Source organism: Equus quagga, chromosome 11 (genome assembly GCF_021613505.1).
Source record: "Equus quagga isolate Etosha38 chromosome 11, UCLA_HA_Equagga_1.0, whole genome shotgun sequence".
Taxonomy (NCBI): domain Eukaryota; kingdom Metazoa; phylum Chordata; class Mammalia; order Perissodactyla; family Equidae; genus Equus; species Equus quagga.
This window is the reverse complement of record NC_060277.1, coordinates 59512700-59532056: the sequence shown is the minus strand read 5'-3', so window position 1 is coordinate 59532056 and position 19357 is coordinate 59512700. Positions and strand designations below refer to the sequence as shown.

The 19357-nt window shown below is 45.7% G+C and overlaps 1 protein-coding gene across 1 annotated transcript in view; it reads right to left on the bottom strand.

Annotated features, from left to right (window-relative positions):
• Positions 1-8533: 8533 nt before the first annotated feature.
• Positions 8534-19357, bottom strand: part of TRIM16 (tripartite motif containing 16) — a 19701-nt gene continuing 8877 nt past the window's right edge. The window contains exons 3-6 of the mRNA XM_046676694.1: positions 17791-18024; positions 14709-14874; positions 14142-14237; positions 8534-9438 (exon numbers count right to left, since the gene is read on the bottom strand). Of these exons, the coding sequence (XP_046532650.1) occupies positions 8855-9438; positions 14142-14237; positions 14709-14874; positions 17791-18024 (1080 nt within the window). The 3' untranslated portion in view covers positions 8534-8854. The remainder of the gene's footprint in view (positions 9439-14141; positions 14238-14708; positions 14875-17790; positions 18025-19357) is intronic.

Sequence of the window (19357 nt, the reverse complement as noted above, 5' to 3'; positions counted from 1 at the left end):
CAGTTCAGATCCTGGGCCCCGACATGGCATGGTTCATCAGGCCATGCTGTGGTGGCATCCCACATAGCACAAACAGAAGGACCTACAACTAGAATATACAACTATGTACTGGGGGGCTTTGGGGAGAAGAAGAAGATAAGCATTGGCAACAGATGATGGCTCAGGTGCCAATGTTTGAAAATAATAATAATGAAGGTGTGTACACATAGTTTTTAAAAGAAAAGTGACATGAAACTGACTTAGTTAATACATGAGATCTTTCTTTACCAGTTAGCCCTGGCTTATGATCCATTTAGGAGTAATGACTTGGGCCATGAGAACCAACTCTGTGAGCGCTTGTGGCCCCCGGGAGGGTCCCAAGCAGAAGGCTTCTGCTGTCAGTTATGACCAGAAAGAGACAGGGGCTCATTGGGCTTCTCAAACATTTTCAGTAGAAAAATCCTGTTTGCAAACCATGTCTTCTATAAAATCTTATTACGTAACATAGACAGTGATATTACATTAGTACAAATTTATAAGTTCAAAAGTCTGCTTGCTAGCAAGGCAATTATTGAGAACAATGGAGCTATTCTGATGAAGGCAACACCTTTAAAGCTGAAGTTAAAGATGACAGATACTGTTTTATATCAGCTTCAAAAGCCACAAAATTTAAATTAGCAGCTGCTCCAGGAACCTAGAGTGCTCAAAAAACAGTTTGAAAAATCACTAAGTGCTGATATGTTCAGAATGAATGTCTGCAAATAATTCTCAAAAGGCTCCACCAAAAACAATACACACACAATACACACACATATTCTGTGTATATATATATATATATATGTGTGTGTGTATATATACACACACACAGAAAGAGCAAATGTATCAAAATGCCAATAATTGGTGAATGTGGGTGAAGAGTGTATGAGTGTTCATTGTTCTAATCTTTCAGCTTTTCACAGGTTTGAAATTTTTCGAGGCTGGCCCAGTGACGCAGCGGTTAAGTTCACACGTTCCACTTCTCGGTGGCCCGGGGTTCACCGGTTCGGATCCCGGATGTGGACATGGCACTGCTTGGCACGCCATACTGTGGTAGGCGTCCCACATATAAAGTAGAGGAAGATGGGCACGGATGTTAGCTCAGGGCCAGGCTTCCTCAGCAAAAAAAGAGGAGGACTGGCAGTAGTTAGCTCAGGGCTAGTGTTCCTCAAATAAATAAATAAATAAATATTTCAAATAACTAATAAAGATATACTGCTAAGTTGGAAAAAAATTATTATAATAGACTACTATCTAGCAATAGCCACCAGCACACCACTGTAGCCAAAATGCCCTTGGAAATGTTGGGCAGCCCAGAAAAGAGTTTCGAAGGCACACTGAGACGATTCTACATCAGACAAGACAGGATTCAAACACTGATACTTAGGAGCCGGATGATCTTGAGTAAGCTCCCTGGCCTCTCTGAGCCTCCGTGTCTCCACTTATTGAGGACGGACGATGGTAGAAACGAAGGCAGGTAATAAAAATTACAGCTACCTTCTAGGATTAGACCAAATGTGTGAGACCAGTTGTCACTGCCACTGTTGTTGTTATGGTTATTGTCATTGCCCTAGGTTAAACTAAAAGGTTTGCAGTACTGTGACCGCTTCTAGTGCCTGTGTCCAGAGACCTGGCAGTTAGAGAAAGGCAATGGAAATCACGGCTGGAGTTGGTCAGCAATGGCAGTCTCCTACAAGGGTCAGGTGGGGACAGGAGAGCTGGGAAGGAGAGCAGTTCTAACAGTTCAACCTCTTCTATCTGAAGAGCTATCTAGAGAAAAGGCAAGAGCAGAGGAGCATCTGATCAGGAAGGCCAGACACCCGCACCTGGCCCTGCTGTCCTGCCTGACGTTGCACGTGAGGTTTGGCTGATTCCCACCCACAGTCACCTGCCCTGGCTCAGCCAGCAGAAGTCAGAACAGGGCTGAGGTTCTGGAGTGGGAGGGTGTGGAGTGAAGCTGGGCTCTGCGGTAGAGCCAGTATTGCCCCTGGACAATGTGCCTGCTGCTCTCGGCCTGCTCCCCTTCTGTGAAATGAAATCATAATTCCACCTAGGTCACAGGTGGGTGTCAGGGTCTGTGGGGGACTGGAATTGGCCACCCCAAGATATGTCTCTTTGGCATGAGGATTATTTTGGGCTGGTTACTTGTAAAAACTGCAGACAGGAAAGAAACTGAAAAGTAGAATTTACTTACCCTTTGTCAAGAGACATTTACATTTGTAAGGGAAATCTCCATCTGTAAAGGTGTCTCCCTTTCTATACCAGGAAGAAGGGGGGATGACCTTATCTCTAGAAACTCTTAATCAATGCAGAAGGCAAGGACTTAAATCTGCATAATAATCTTAGTCCTGTTGACTGTACTTGTCTGGTAACTTCCTGTAACTGACTCCGCTACCCCCAACATCCTCCTTTGTCTTTAGCTGAAGATGATATTTAAGGTGGTGGCTTTGGCCATTTTGGCAAGTTGAGTAGCTCAGGTTGCCTGAGCCTCTCCCATGTATACATATTATAAAGCTTTATTTAATTTTCTCCTGTTATTCTGTCTCATGTGAATTTAATTCGTTCCCCAGCCAGAAGAACCCAGAGTGGGTAGAGGAAACGTCTTCCTCCCCTACAGGTCAAATGAATGAATGTATTTGAAAAGCCATTTTATAACGTGTCAAAAGCTATACAAGTATTGTTATCATTAGGGAAAGTGGGAAAATTGTCATGTTTTATCCATCACCTTCCCATCATGTGGTATTACACTTGTTGGCAAAGTTAAACAGGAAAAGTCTTTGGTCACAAGAAACCCATGAATTTCCAGGTTGCCAGTTTGCTCTTTGACTTTAAAAGAAGCAGGTGGGGAAGCAAGGGCATGGGCTAGAAATGTTTTATTCTCCAGAAGGGGGAGAACCAGGAGAGCACAGAAAAATTCTAAACTTAGCTAAAATAGCTGAATCTCCAAGGAGATAGAATGCTCCTCTGGTGGCCAAAACGTCTTCCTACTTGTCCTAAAACTCACAGTCACTTGCTATTGGTAGTTGAAGAACAGAACAGGTTAAAGAGAATAGATAGATGTAAACCAGTGGTTCTCAAACCTAAGAATGTGTGTTTGTGTGTCTCTGTGTGTGTGCGTGCATGTGTGTGTGTCAGAATCCCCTGAAGGTCTTGTTAACACAGATTGCTGGGCCCCACCCCCAGAGTTTCTGATTCGAGGTCTAGGTTGATGAGCTCCCAGGCGGTGCTGATGCTGGTCAGGAAACCACACTTTGAGAACCGCTGATGTAAGCTGTGCTCTGGTCTCACAATCTATGAACATAACTCCATTTTAGAAATAAACACTAATACTTAATTCTTTCAAAACTTATTTTTGAGTGTCTTTTACCAAGTAACTTAAACCTCTCTGAGCCGCCAGTTTTTCATCTTTGTCTATGAAATAGGGAAAATATCATCCATCTCACAGGGCTGCAAAGATGAAGTGAGATAAGAAATGACGTTTAAAACTAGTACTCAAAATGCTAAAGCCCTTTCTACTTCTTATTAATCTTAAAAAATCTAAGCTTTGGAGAGGAATCTGACGACCTCAGCAAAACTTTAGCAAATATGATAGGCAGAGGGGGATTAGGAGAGAGAGAGAGAATTAGAACGTCTGCTGTGTCTGACCAGCTGAATCTGCTACTCTCCGTTCTTATTTGTGCTCAGGGACTTGCCAGGGCTAGTGATGACTCCTGTGTGACAGTTGTCTGCTTTATGTTTGCATAGGTCCTAAAAATTCTGCTACAGTAGCTTTAGTAGCTTTTATAGGCTCGAGCCATGCATTTGTCATTGAGGAACACATGATCTGTGGGTGAAGGGTGCAACAAGTGACCGCCGGTGTTCTGTAAATAAGAACAGGTCTAGGTTTCAGGGTTGGACGCGCTCTGAGAGACATGTGGGGAGTCCCACGCCCCTCATTTTATGGATGAGGAAACTGAGGCCCAGAATGGTTACGTGAGATAGCCAAATACCACTGGCAGAATGCCCACGTTGAAGGCTGCACTGATGGAAACTACAGTGACAAATAATACACTCCAGTGGGAGCAGGACTCGGTGGTCTGGGGTGAAGCTGGATATTCACTTCTCTGAGACGGGGACCAAGAAACCCTAGAGTCCTAGAGGCCAATTTGAGGAGCAGGTCAAGAACAGCATAAGTAGAAGAAATGAGAAAGAAAAGAGAGAGAGAAAGAGTGGTAGAAGAGGAGATGGAGAGAAAATGCAAAAAAAAGATTAAGAAGGGTAGTCTTCCCCTGGCAGCCTTGTCTCCATCCCTCCAAATGGGATGCAGCGTGGGATCCTGGCCCCGACCAGTATTAGCCGTGGCTACTGAGGTAAGCACAGAATTTATTTGACAAAAAGAAAAAGGAAAAGGAAATTGAAGGAAGGACGAGAACAATGAAATGCACAATATTGCCGAATGGAAACACTGGTTGCTCAAGAGTAAACGAAATTACTAATGAGCAGATCTCTTACTTTTTGGGTTGTTGTTCCACTCTAAATTTATTTAACCAACTAATATGACAAATAAGCTGATTGCACAGAACCAAGTATCCTAGTTTTCCCCCAGAGAAAGGTGGATACAACAAACCAGGAGCCCGCCTCTGCGTGGACCTCTGCATGGGGACCCCTAGGGCAATCCCCATCTCCCACCACACCTGCCGCCCCACCTGGGCTTCTCTGAGCTCCCAGCTGTGAGGCCCGGTGTGCCAGGGCAGGGTTAGCAACCTGACACCCAAGCCAGTCACACTGTCTCAGGATCACAGCATAAAGCCCGGAGCATCCCGGAGGAAATAAAATTTAATTTCAAAGTTAAGCTTTAAACTGACTGGAGCAAAGATGGAGCAGGAGGAGGAGAGGAGGGGCTGAGAGGCATGGCTGGAACAGAAGAGAAGATGATGGGTTTTCATGTAAGCTTCTGGAGAGCACGTTATAATTGAAAAGGCTGCAAAGACTGAATTGCTTTAGCTCAAAGTGGCTGAGATAGTATAAGGGGTTAATCCCAGTTTACACAGCTTGGTAGCATTTTTGAAGTTTCTTTTTTTTTTTAAAGATTGGCACCTGAGCTAACTTCTGTTGCCAATCTGCTTTCTTTTTTCCTTCTTCTCCCCAAAGCCCCCCAGTACATAGTTGTATATTCTAGTTGTGAGGGCCTCTGGTTGTGCTATGTGAGCTGCCACCTCAGCATGTCAGGATGAGCGGTGGCATGTCTGTGCCCAGGATCCAAACCGGCGAAACCCTGGGCCACTGAAGTGGAATGTGCAAACTTAACCACTCCACCACGGGGCCAGCCCCTGAAGATTATATTTTTTATATGGGACACACACATATATACACATGCATACCTCTTTTCAGGTAATCATCAGGGCCACCACACAAGTTATTAATTTGGAGGAAAAGATTTTAACCCCAAATGGCTGTCCACTGCTGTGCTGACCCTCAGTCCTTGTTAGATGACCTGTTCCACCTCTTCTTTTCCAGTACCTGGCCTCCTTCCTTCCAGGACATGGTGATATTTTTTCGACAAGACGACAGAGCAAACCAGAAACAGAGATAAAGACTACGCATATCCCAGCAAAGCCTGGCCGGCCAGTCACTCTCCTGAGCCGTACACAGTGGCTGCCCTGCATGTGGACCCCACACGGCACAGGGACCCTCCCTGCGAAGGTCTCCTGCTCCCCGTTCTCATCACGGGTGTGGAGGGAGGGGACTCAGTGCCCAAATCCCAGGGAACTCGGAGAAACAGGAAGTGTGGGCACTGCCTTTCCTTCCGGCCTCTGTCTGAGGCCAATGGGGCTGGTGTGGGAGCCCCTGGAATGGCAGCAGCGGGTTGTAGAGACGAGAAGCAATCAGGGAGTAGGTCGGTCAATGACACTGCAGTCACTGAAGATGACCTGAGAAAATGTTAAATTAGAAGCAGGGCACCGGGACATGGAAACGAGGAATGCATTTCGTATACTACCTCATCTGTTATCCTCTTGAATAGTAGATTCCTATTTAGCTCTTCACGTACGAACAATTTTCAGTTTAAATGAGCATTTTGTGATCAAGAGACGCAGCTTGTTATCTTCCGGGTGACTCTATCTTAGTACCTAGCACAGTGGCTCGCACGTTATAAATGTCACATACATTGAATCGATTTGATTTGAGGACAGTCATTCCAAAAACATGCTGAACCAGGTTGAAGACGTAAGGGCCCCGTGACTGTGCCAGTACTCACACCTCATCACTTCAACACTGATCCCAGGAGAATGTGGGAATTGACTCAGAATTCATAGGATTCCTAGAGGACATTGCCATATGCCCTGGGACTTCAAAAAATTGAGACAAGAATAAATTATGTCGTGGCTAAAATTACACTCTGACTCTACAGTCACAAATGGTCTAGGAATAGAAAAAAACAGTCTGGCACCAAGAAGAGCTCTGGATGAGTTCAGATTTTTTTTTTTTTCAAAATGAGTCTGCACAATGGGAGAGGAAATAGAAGTGGGTAAATACAGGAGAGTGACACACACAGCTTGGGGGAAATGACAGAGAATATAAAATAAGCCTTTATTCTTTTTTTGTTTGTTTAATTTCTTTCTTTGTTTGTTTTAGGCAATTTTCAGTTTTTAGACCAAGAAAAAGTAAAAAAGATGTGTCTATCACTTGAGGCAATGACAGAAAGAAAGCAAACATTCCCTACTCTCAATTTTGCTCTGATCTTTTCTATCAAAAAGGAAGGTCTTGAAACTGAAAACAAGTGGACAAAAAGGGCGGACAAGGAAATGAAGTTCAAGACAGGTAAGGGTTCCTTGTACATGAGTCAAGTATTCCAGCATAAACAAATTTCGTCTCACGGCACTGCCACAATTACCAACGAGACTCCAGTCCAGGCAGTAACCTCCAAGAAATTAGGGAGAACAGTAAAGGATGAGGGCAGGCAGAACTGTCTTGATTTTTAAAAGAAAAATAAGGTAGATTGTAGAAACAACAGACTAGTCAACTTGGTGTTCATCCACAACAGAATTCTAAAATGGTTTATCAGATATTTTGGGAGCATTTAGAAAAGAAAGTAACAAGCACCAATGACCCACAAGGGTTCGATAAAAATCAGGCAGGCCAAGCTGACCTCAGTTTCTCTTTCGAGAGGATTGTTAGACAGGCAGAGCAAGGAAAAGCAGACGTAACATATCTTGATCTCTGCCACTGAACAGTCCTTCATTACATCCAGTGGAAAAGGGGAAGAGGTGGGCTACATGATTGCACAGTTCTACAGATGCGCAACTTAGAGAGTAACTAAACCCAAAGGGTATTGACGGAGAGCTGAGAGAGTCTATATTTGGCCCTACCCTAATCATGATACGTCTTAACAAGGTTAAGACATAAGAAGAAAAGGTTACCAATTCTGTAGGTGACACTAGGCTAGGAAGGAGAGCAAATATATTGGATGTGGAATCATGAGTCAAAACGTTCTCAGCAAGCAGCAATGATGTGATGAAATTAAAAATTCAAATAAAAAATAAATTCAATGAAATTCAAATTACAAAATTAAAAAGTAAAAAATTCAATTCAAAAATGCAAATCTTACACTGTATAAGTCCTCATACAAATAAAAGTCACAGCCTCTGGACACAAGACGAGTAATGCTGAAGTACTCTCGAGACAGGCCCATCAGAATGGTCAAAGAGGAAGAGACTTGCCTTGACACAGGTCACAGGAAAAGACCCAGAGTTATTTTTCTGGTGAGGCCTGACAGGGCTTCAGGTTATGTCCCCAGAAACCCATTTAAATATGCTTATCATTTACCTAACGGCTTGATGAATATTCACCATTAATCTCAGCACATCTGCCGAGAGAAGGATGAAATGATCAGGGGAGTGGAAGGTCTGGAAACCATGAAGGAAAGTGGGAAACAGAGTGTGGAAACAAGAATACATCCCAGGAGGACGTGTGTGAGAACTGCATTCAAATATTTGAAGAACTGTCCTTTGAATGAGAAATTAGACAAGTCCACGTGACTTCAGAAGAGAGAAACGAGACCCCTCCCCACAGGTCACAGGGACTAAGACTTGGACTCTGTTAAGACATTTCTTATAATCCTCACTGTCCAAATACAGGAGGAGCTGCTGTGTGAGGTAGTGAGCTCTCTGCCGCTGCACAGCTGCATGGGCCAGTCAGATGTGGGGATACAAAGAGATTGAGTGTTTAAGACACTCAGTTTCCAGGCCATGTAGTTCATCGTGTAGTTTCTTCCCTTACACACAATACCCATGATCTAATGAGGAAGGCAGCACGGTGTGGTGCTTAAAATCCCGGCGTCAGCCTGCCCAGGTTTGACTCCCAGCTCTGCCACTCACTCACCGTGTCACCACAATGGCTTTGAGCAAGCTAACTAATCCCCCAGACCACTATTTTCCCATCTGCAAAATGGAGATGATAAGAGCATCTACCCCACAGGGCCTCTGTGAGGGTTGAGTCAATGCACGGGAAGCCCTCAGATCAGTGTCCGGGACAAAGGAAATGCACAATCAGTTAGGAATTTATTATGATTTCTCTGAAATCTTTCTGATCGCTCTGAAGATTCCTGGTTACCGAACAGCAGAATATCACTCAAAGGTGATGAAAGAGACTCAGGCGCCTGAGGATTACTACAAATATATGGAGAACAGTGCAGCATGGGGCAACAGGGAGAAGCTGAAGACACTTCTCCTCACTCGGGGACCCATACGATTTCTAAGCCACCCACCACTGGCAGAGATTTCTGCCTCCAAGTTGCTGTTAAAATCCAAGTTGCTGCCCCATCTTTGTGGTTAGCAAAAGTCTCAGATACAGATCCTGGAGTCTAGGGAGCAGCCTCCGCTGAAGTTGGCGCTGGCTTCTCAGGTTCCTCTCCCAGATCCACAATCCAGATGGAGTTTTCCTTCTTGGAAAGCCAGAAGGCAGGGTAGACCGGCTCCGAAAACTTGCAGTCAAACTTGTGAACCAGAGTCATGGCATCAGGCTCTACACCATAGAAGGAGAGGATCCCTCCCGGGAAGTCGACGTAGACCCCCAGCCTCCGGAAAGGGCCGGCTTTGAGCGGGGTCTCCGTGTCGCTGTGCCAGGCAGTGAACTCCTTCCCATTCCAGTGGAGGCTCCAGGAGAAGTTGTTCCCAGAAATGCAACTGTTGCGCTCCTCCCCTTTCCGGTCAATGCCTTTGTAGGTCAGGCCAATGTAGGTGCCTGCCCCGGAGATCTCTACCTCAAAATAGTACCTGTGCAGGTACAGGCTCTGTTGGGACAGCACCTGCCGCCAGTACACGAACCTGCTGGGGAGGTCCGGGTAGGGGTGCTCCCAGGGCGTGGTGTTGGTGACCTTGCGATTGTCCTCCTGCAGCCGGAGGTACCTGTGTGCTGTGTCGGGGTCGAACACGATGTCACACGCATCTGAGGAGATACAGAAGGCAGGAAGAGCGGGTTATGAACAAACATCTGATTCAGACAGAACACTTCAAACCTGGCCACCCTCCAAAGTGTGAGAAAACATCCATCTCCTGTTCTCTGTTTACCCAGGCCACTGTTAGCCTGGGAAAGAGGTGGGTGAAAACCAGAAAACAGAGAACACAAGTGTGACATTGTGATTTACAATAAGAAATATATATTTGGTCTCTGCCCCCAGTTCCTGGAACAGAGCTCCTAAAACTCTTGGAATTTCCTAAGTGATAAGAGCACTAAGAGCATCTTTGTTCTAATATTTCATCTCTGTCCCCCAGTTTCCGACACAGGGCTCCTGAAAACCCTTGAAATTTCCTGGGGATAGGAGTGTCTTTTGTTCTAATGAGGTGACTCGGGGGGGCGGGGGAGTCTCCCGGATGACTCCCGAATGGGCACTGGTCACCAGAAAGACCAAGCCATGATGAGAAGCTTGGAATTTTCAGTCCCACTCTCTATTCTCTTGAGAAGTTAGAAAGGCTGAAAATGAAGTTAATGATTGGTCATGCCCATGTGATGAAGCCTCCGTAAAAATCCCAGTAGTAGGGGGTCCGGAGAGCTTCTAGGCAGGTGAACACATCCACACCAGGAGGATGGCACACCCCAACTCCATGGGGACAGAAGCTCCTGTGCTCGGGACCCTCTCAGACTTCACCCTGTGTTTCTCTTCATCTGGCTATTCATCTGTATCCTTTATCATATCCTTTAACAAACTAGTAAACCTAGGGGCTGGCCTGGTGGCGCAGCGGTTAAGTGCACACGTTCCGCTTCAGTGGCCCAGGGTTCACCGGTTCAGATCCTGGGTGCGGACATGGCACCACTTGGCAAGCCATGCTGTGGTAGGCATCCCACATATCAAGTAGAGGAAGATGGGCACGGATGTTATCTCAGGGCCAGTCTTCCCCAGCAAAAAGAGGAGGATTGGCAGCAGCTGTTAGCTCAGGGGTAATCTTCCTCAAAAATAAATAAATAAAAATAAAAAGTAATACAGAAATAAACTAGTAAACCTAAGTGTTTCCCTGAGTTCTGTGAGCTGATCTAGCAAATTAATTGAACCTGAGGAGGGCATCACGGGAACCTCCAATTTGTAGCCAAACTGGACAGAAGTTGTGGGTGATCTGGGGCCCCACTACTTGTGAATGGCATATGAAGTAACGGGCGGTCTTGTGGGACTGAGCCCTTAACCTGTGGGATCTGACGCTGTCTCCAGGTAGTGTCAGATTGAGTTGCACTGTAGGACACCCAACCGGTGTCGCAGAGAATTGGTTGGTGGGGAAACCCAGACACATACATTTTGAACAGTCTCACAGTCCTTTTAACAAGTCACTCCACTTTCCTCCTTTCTGAAGATCAAATTGCTTGGCATTAATGTATTATTTGCTGAACTGAATTGAGAACTAAAATCCATTTATTCACTCATTCATTCATTCATTCATTCAACAAATACGTACTGAAACGCTATTGTACCTAGTGTTGGCGAGGGCTCGGGGAAATAGGCACTAATATACCCAGATTTGATTCATTCATTGGTTTTTCCTTTTTTTATTGGACGTATATTTAGCATGTTGAACTCTCAAACAGTCCCCACACGTATTCTCTTCCCAGTCAAGAGATTATTAGCACCTCCATGCACCCAGTTGTTCAAGGCACACTAACATTATTTTTGACACTTCTTTGCCCTCATCCTCCCCACCTGACTTGTCCCACACACACACAAAGGCAGCAGCAAGCCCAGTAGGTCCACCTGCTTCTCTCTGGCCCACTGCTTCATCTAAGCCACCACCAAATCTCTCCCAGACTAGTGCAATAGGCTCCTCCCTGGTTGTGTTTCTCCTTGCCCCCCTTCCATACCTTCTCCACGACAGAGCCACAGTGCTTGTTTCAAGGTGTGGGCTAAGGTGAATCATGTCGCCTCAGCTTAAAGCCCTTCAATGGTGCCCCTTGCTCGTACGATAAAGCAGTGACCCCTCACTCCGACCTGAACTGCCTGCATGACTGGCCTTGCCTGTGTCTCCAGCCTCGTCTCCTATCCTCTCCCCTTTGGTCACCACACTCCAGCCACTCTGACCTCAGACCCACTTCAGGACTTCAGCACAGACACACTCCGCAACATGATCGTGACCCTAATCTGAGTCTGGGTCATTCTCACCGATCTTTCCGGTTGTGGCTGAGTCCATGTCCTCAGAGAGGCCCTCCACAGCTGCCCAACCTGAATCAGATGCCTTCCCATCACTGCCTCTCAGAGCACCTGGCTTCCTAACCTTCATGGGACTCACCACCGTGGTAATAATCTATTTAGTTGTGTGTTTGTTTCACGCCTGTCCTCCTTCCAGTCTGTAAGTTCCACATTTTCTGTAGGACTCTATCCCGGAGTTCTAGCTCAGAGGAGATGATCAGTATACACTTGCCAAATGAATTAGCATATTAAAGGCTATTTAAAGATCCATTAAATTTAAAAAGTATCTTATTCTAACCCAGACTTTTCCAAACTCTTTTGGTAAGAGAAATTCTTACTAGTCAATGAAACCACATCCTAGAAGAAAACAAGCTTACAATAGTTCAAAGGAAAAATGAGTGTGAACTGAGGACCATCAGAGCAGACAGACTGCGGCTCCGTTACTAACAGTGGCCCCAAGAGCAGCAGCGGCACCGCAGCCACCACCAGAATCCTCAGCATGCAGATGTTGAACGAGAGTATTCTTCTCATCTAAGGGGACCCAGGACACCTAGGAGGACAGGTGATACTATGTCTCGGGACAAGAGAACCAGAATGGTCCTGGAGCATTCTGCTAGTGCCAGAAAGCAACGATACTTTTAAGAGTGTCAAGGGCAGAATGTCAATGCTTAAAGGAGAAAGAGGCTAGCTTACAAGTGGCTTCCACTGGTCAAGCAGGCAATTTGAGCCGCAGAACTTTGACCAGTGAAACAATCTGAGTGTAGAAAAGGCTAAAAGTTTATAACAATATTCAAAGAGAAAAAGTTAATATAGTGTGTGAAAAAAGACATTTGTAATGCAAAAGAGGATAGATGATTGTGGACAGATTTTTGGGACCCCTCTCCCTGGTCTAACAGGCGAATCTAACAAGCAAACTGCACAGGCTTTAAGTCAGTACAATAGAATCCACGCTGTCCTGTGGAGCAGCCGCGCAGGCCATCTTCAGCCTGTGTCAAGCGTCCTTGCAGCCCCACACCTCACGACCGAGGACGGCAGCTGGACAGATCCACAGCAGCAGAGACAGAGGGCACCTCGCTCTCCCGTTTCCCAGCTGCACTTCTTAGAGACTGAAGGAATAATGAGGGACCCTGGTCCTTGCCCCTCCACACATAGAGAACACAGAGAACGTCAGCATCTCGGAACTTGTTTAATGCACAACCAAGGAATTCTTGTTTACATTACCTTTAATGTGTCACCTAGAGAAAAGCCCAGATGTACTCTCTCTCTCTCTTTTTTAAATCTAGTTGTAAGGTTTTTCTCTGGTCCTCTTCTCTGCACATACCCTGTTTTTGAAAGAGATATCATCTGCACTTAACCTCACACCCCTCGGAGCAGTTCCATCAGAGCGCTCTGCGGGACTGTTTTCCCAGGGTTCGAACTCCTCAAGCTGATTATTGAGAAAACTTGTTCACTAATGTCACCTAGACTCTTTATTTCAGTCGACGTTATCATAGGATATGTTTCATTTTTATTTTAATGTTAAGAATAAAAGGTGTTTGGCTTCTTGTACTAATTATATCTGTTTGGAAAATAGAGATGTACTTCTGTCAGGAAGCAGGAAAGAATAAATAAAAGAAATTGTGTGGAAGCCAAGAGGTCCTGGGAAGAAGTAGGGGTTGTGGCAAGAACAGGAGATAATCATCAGAACCTGAGGCTCCACAAAACAACAGGAGAAAAGGGGGTCCAGGAGTTAGCCACTGGTTACCCCCAGAAAACAAGCAGAAGCAGGGTTCAATGACATGTTCCAAAAATGTCAGAAAAATGAGCCGTGACTACACAGCCATAGTCCTTCCCTACTAGGAGATGGAACCCCACCCGCTCGTTAACCGTAATGATGTGTTGATTGGAAATAGCGTTTTTAAAATGCTAACAGACCAGAACAATACCGCTTAAGGACAGGACAATGGGTTATGCAATTCTAGCCAAGTCAGACTTAAAAGGGAACCATTTGGTGGCTAGCCAGGATCCTCAAAAGTCAGGAAGGTCACGAAGGACAAAGAAAGACTAAGGGCCTGGACCCAGATTGGAGACTAAGGAGACATGGAAACTCTGTGATCCCAGATCAGACTTTGGGCCAGAAAAAGGAGATTGGTTGGAACACTTGGTGACACTTGAGTAAATTCTGTAGATTAGTTCATAGAATTGTAGCAACATTCATTTCCTGGTTTTGATCAATGTGCTGTAGTTATGTAATGTGTTAGGAGACACTGAATGAAAGGTATACGGGAATCCTTTGTTCTGTTTTTGCAAAGTTTCTGTAAGTTTGAAATTGTTTCAAAATGAAAAGTTAGAAAGTAAAAAAATTAAATTTTAAAAATGTGGCCTTTAGGGATAGACTCGAGGTTGCTAGAACCTGAAACTTACGTGAGAGATGGAGTTCTTACTTCAGCAAAGCATTACACTGACGCCAACACCTGGGGAAGGGGAGTACTTCACAACTTACACTGAAGGAACTGTTGCCTGGTGCTGGGCTCCGGCTTTGAGGTCCGATATTTGCGCTCGACAATGGCAGACACTTGAGTTCCGATGTCATACTCCTCTAGAAAATCAAAGAGTTGTGAATGCACATCTGTCCAGGAGGTCAGGGGAACTGAAGAAGCAGAACTTCCCAACCCCTCTTCCTTGGGCTCCCTGGGGGAAGCTGGGGCTGCAGCCTAGTCACTTCTCAGAGAACCATGCTCGAAGGACCTCATTGCCTCCCGGATGAAGGAAAATATGCTGGAAAGAGATCCCAGACTGACTTGAATTTCACTCAAAAGTATAGGCATTAGCAACCTCAGAAACTAGTCATAGAAATAACAACCAATTGCACGAGATAACTAACTCAGCTTCTGTGGGTCTCAATCGTAAAATACCATCATCGAGATGCATCCATTAGCAACATGGTCTAGCCAAAGCATAGCTTTGAAAATGAGACTCTCCCCTGATTTCACCTCCCTCCCCTGGCTCTCTCTCCTTCCCCATCACTCACTCTGAGATACCACATTCCACAGCCCAGAAACCTCCTCACCTTCCTTGGCAAACTCCTGGAGCTTTTCCTTGTAGTTCTGCAGCAACTGGACTAAGTGCGCAGTGGAGTCTGTGATGACCTTGCGGATGCCCGAGAGCTTATCCTTGAGTCTTATGTAAACACTAGGGAAGGCGCTGTCCTCGGTGTTCTTGAACTTGCAGTACTCCTGCACGAAAGGAAACAGCAGAACTTGTTGCCTTGGTTTCTGTATTTCTTAAACTGGGCTGCCCTCCTCATTATGTCACATTCTGCGTCTGTAAAAGGGGTTGATGGTTGATGCAGGGTCGGTGAGCCGAAGAGTCGAAAGAAAGATTTCTTGGACTCTCAAGGTCTGGCAGTAGTGCTCTTTTATTCAGAGAATAGTGTGGAATAGCATGGGGACAGGACCCATGGGCAGTCAGAGCTGCTGCGTGGGGACAGGACCCACAGGCAGGAGGAGCTGCTGCATGGGGACAGTACCCATGGGCAGGAGGAGCTGCTGCTGCCGCTGCTGCCACAAACATGGGTTGAGGGTAGGGCTAAATTTAAGGCATAGGTATGTGAGTTATCTCTTTGCAAGACAAAGGAAAGAATATGTAAAACAAAGTTGTTAAAATGGTATCAGTGCCGGTAGGGTCTGGTTATTGGGTGGTCCTATAACTTTTAGATAAGAATCAAACCGGATTAAGTAAACGGCAGAAGCCACCACTTAAATATTATCTTCAGCTAAAGACAAAGGAGGATGTTGGGGGGGGCGGGGGGGGGGGTCAGTTACATGAGGTTGCCAGACAGTAAACAACTTAAGTCCTTGCCTTCCCTATTAAGAGTTCCCAGAGATAAGGCCATCCCACCTTCCTCCTGGTGCAAAGAGGGAGACACCCCCCCCACAGATGGAGACTTCCTTCACAAATTCCAATGTCTCTCATCAAAGGGCAAGCGAATTCCACTCCTCAGAGCCTCCTTCTCATTTGCAGTTTTAAAAGTAACCAGCCTAAAATAATGCTCATCAGTGGTGATGTGCACTTCACAGAGAAAGACGGTAATGTGAGTATCCAGCTCAGAGTCTAACAACAGAGAAACTATTTATTTTTTAAACTGGGAAAGTGGGCTTTTAAAAAATCAAGAGATACTAGATGGCCATGTTCGAATACACAGCCCAGACTGGGAACCAAAGAACAAAACACATTTTATGCCAACAGCCCAAACAGAGGTGACATTCCTGCTACGGTCATTCCCTCAGGACTTTTTTTTATAATTTAAACACAAGCCACTATAGGGAATGGAGGACCTGGTACAGCACCCAGAAGATCCACAAACAAGTCCTCAGGCAGGAGCGCTGCCTTTTCCTTATCGGTTCCATCCAATACACACTTTTCTCTAATTCTCGTAGTGTGCTTCAGAGTTTGAAAAGTGTCTTCACATAGATGATCACAATAAGTCCCTTACACTTCAAAGCCACGTGGTGATCGGGAAAGGCTGCTTTTCAGATGGAACCGTTATCAAAATCCTAGTGCAGCTGAAGCATTAGAGAGCAGGCTGGGTAGAGAGGGAATCTTAGTGAGGAAAACACTTGCAGCAAAATGATTAGATAGATCACTAAAAGAGAAGAAAAGCCCAAACCAGAGAGTTCATAGAAAGAAAGATAGATAAACATTTTTTAATGCCGTACGTAGATTTAGTACCATACATGATAAAAGCAGCATTTTAAACCAGTGGAGGGAAAAAGGATGGGCGTTGTCATTTCACCTGGCTAATGATTTGGGGAGAAAGAAATTATCTTTAACCAAAATAAATGTTATCTTAAACTAAAATATATTTTATACAGATTAAAGTTTTAATGTTAAAGTTATAAAAGGAGAAACAAAAATAGAGAGAAATTTATATACTCTTTGGGGAAACTCATGACATGGAAAGCCAAATTTTTATTCATATTTTCTTCCTGTTTTGATGTTGAAAAGCAAAGGAACTGATGGAGAGAGAGACATGCTGTCCGTATTTTTGTCTTCCTGTCTCCTCATCCTCTCCTCCTCTTTCGCCCACTCCTCACAAGGTGGACTACGGTTGTCTCTGGGTGGTGGCAGTAGGGGTGATTATTTCTCATTCGATTTTTCTGTATTTTCCAAGCTTTTTTCCCCCACAATAAACATTTATGTTTGTTGCAACTAGAAAGGAATTTTTTTCAAAAATGTAACCAAGAAAATTTATTTGTGTTTAGGAATATAGATCTGAATGAGCTTTGAAATTCCTTACTCTGACCTGATTGTTTGATAAATGAGGAATTTGAGACCCAGAGAGGTTAAGCGACTTGCTAAAAACTACACAACTATTTAGTGACAGATGACAGAATTTATGCCCAACCCAGTGTGCCTTCCCCACAAGATTTCATGTTCTCGGGTCCAGCTCTCATGGCCTGTGGCTTAATGCGTGATGGCACATCGTAATGAAAAGTCCCATCTCCCCTGCTGGACCCCCCTCAGTCACCCCTGCACACGCAGCCCTCTCAGCAAGGCAGCAGGTCTCCAGTCTCCCCTCCGCCAGGCAAGCCTCCGTACGCTGTTGGAGGGGTGTATAAAGCACACTGATCTGATCTCATCACTCTCCACCTGAAGTCCTCCACTGGCTTCTGTGACTTCATGATGAAGAACTTCTCTCACAGCCAGTTGCCTGCCTGGCCCAGCCTCATCTCCCATCACTATGCGCCCAGCATCCCTCACCCCATCCTTGTGAAAGTGCCTCAGTTCCCCAAATCAGCCATGCTTTCTCAAACCTCTCTGCCTGCGCACATGCTGTTCCCTCTCCTGGACCAAACTTCTCCTTGAACATTTCTCATCTTCCACGACGTGGTTCCAGCCTCCCTTTCTGGGAAGTCTTCCCTACCCATCCTGCACTGCTGTGCTCCTCTGAATCCAGACCTGCTCCTCTCTGTCCCCACAGCTCCCTACGCACCCCATTTATCAAAGAACACTTCCACATCTGCCACAGGCCTAGCAAAGAGAGGGTACTCCCTAGCGTTAGTCCTGTGGACACCTCTGCCTCCACCCCCCCAACCCCAACCCCAAAACTCCCCCACACACCCTTCCCCGCCCCCTCCCTCCTCCGGTACCTCCAGGAACAGGACAGTGTTGCTGATGGCAGCGATCCTCTCCAGCTCCTGCTTGCTCTTCTCCATCTCTGCACTCCTGTACTCCAGGTGGGTCTTGATGCCGTTGGCCTGGCTCAGAGCAGCTTGCTCCTTCTCCTCCAAGAAGAGCATCACGTCAGCCTGGGCCTTCCTCATGGCCGCAAGGAGTTCCCCAAACTGCTCCTCGACCACCACCTTCACCTCTGACACTGACACCTGGTGGGGGGCAGCGAAGAACCCGTTACCAAGACATCCAACTTTATAAAAGCTTGACACACAAAAATGTAAACCTGAGAAACCCATAAATTAGGGAGCAATTTTCTATTTTAAAAGGAAGCTTTTATTCTCATATGAACCCTGAGTTCCTGGAAAAAAGGATTTACTTTCCAGGGTGTAAGTATTTATTTACCAGTCATTCACTTAGCCTCCTGGTCCATCTGAGGAGAGAGTGAATTTTGTGATCTCTGAGACCCCTTCCATCTCTGACAGTCTGGAGCTGCTGTACAAATTTCTGAAATCAGTTTTCCTACCAGGACAATGCATGTATTCTGTATATTTGATAGTTGTATTTCTTGTGGTAAATTAATAATTCAGCTTCTTTGTACAAATCAGTAGGATGAAATAGCTTTTTCAGCATTTCATTATGTCCGGTTAAACTGCCCACTGAGTCCATTGGAGCCGAAAGCACCTCTGAGCTTACGGTGTCTCCTGCAGGCATCAAGTGTTTGGGGTGGTGCAGGTGCCCTCGGCACCTGAGCAGCAGGATGAGCCTACCTGTGCAGAACAGTCAAATAAAACAGAAAACTAAATCTGTGGGCTCAATATCAAGGATTTGCATGAAAGCACTAGCGCCTGTGGACTCTATCGTTTCACAGGGTGAACAGGCTTTATAAACGTCTTCAGTTGAGAGCATATTGACATCAATCCAAGATGTAGATGGTTTCTTCTTCTCTTCAGGGGTTCTTAAGTATTGGTGCCAACAGCTCCCTCTGACGGCGTCTGGTTTCATCTCGTTGTGCAGACACTCATTACGTTGTTAAACTTCACAGAACGGTCTTGGATACAATTTCCTTTGTTCATCCTCCCTTCTCCCCACTGCACGGCCCAGAGCCCATTCTCTGTCTGCCTCAGTTTCCCCATTGTCCCCACCCATGCCCATCCCCTCTGAGAGCTCTCTAAGCAGCCCCTCCAGGGACTGTTTTCTGTTCCTCCTGAGGTCTTGTTGCCTGTCTGGTCACATTTTTTTAATTTAATAAAATAGTAATATAATAATGGCCAACACTTAGTAAGTACTTATCATGTGCAGGCACTGTTCTGAGCACTTCACACAGATTCCCTCATAGCAACACTTAAAAGGTAGGTACTGCTATGGTCCCCATTTCTTAGATAAGGACACCAAGGCACTGCCAAATTAAGTGATTTGCCAAGATCGCACAGTGAAGGCTTGAACCCAGACAGTCTGCCTCCAGAGCCTGCTCCTTTAATCACCATTCTCCAGGGCCACTCAGTGGGGCCGGGGGGGGGGGGGGGGGGGGGGGGGGGGGGGGGG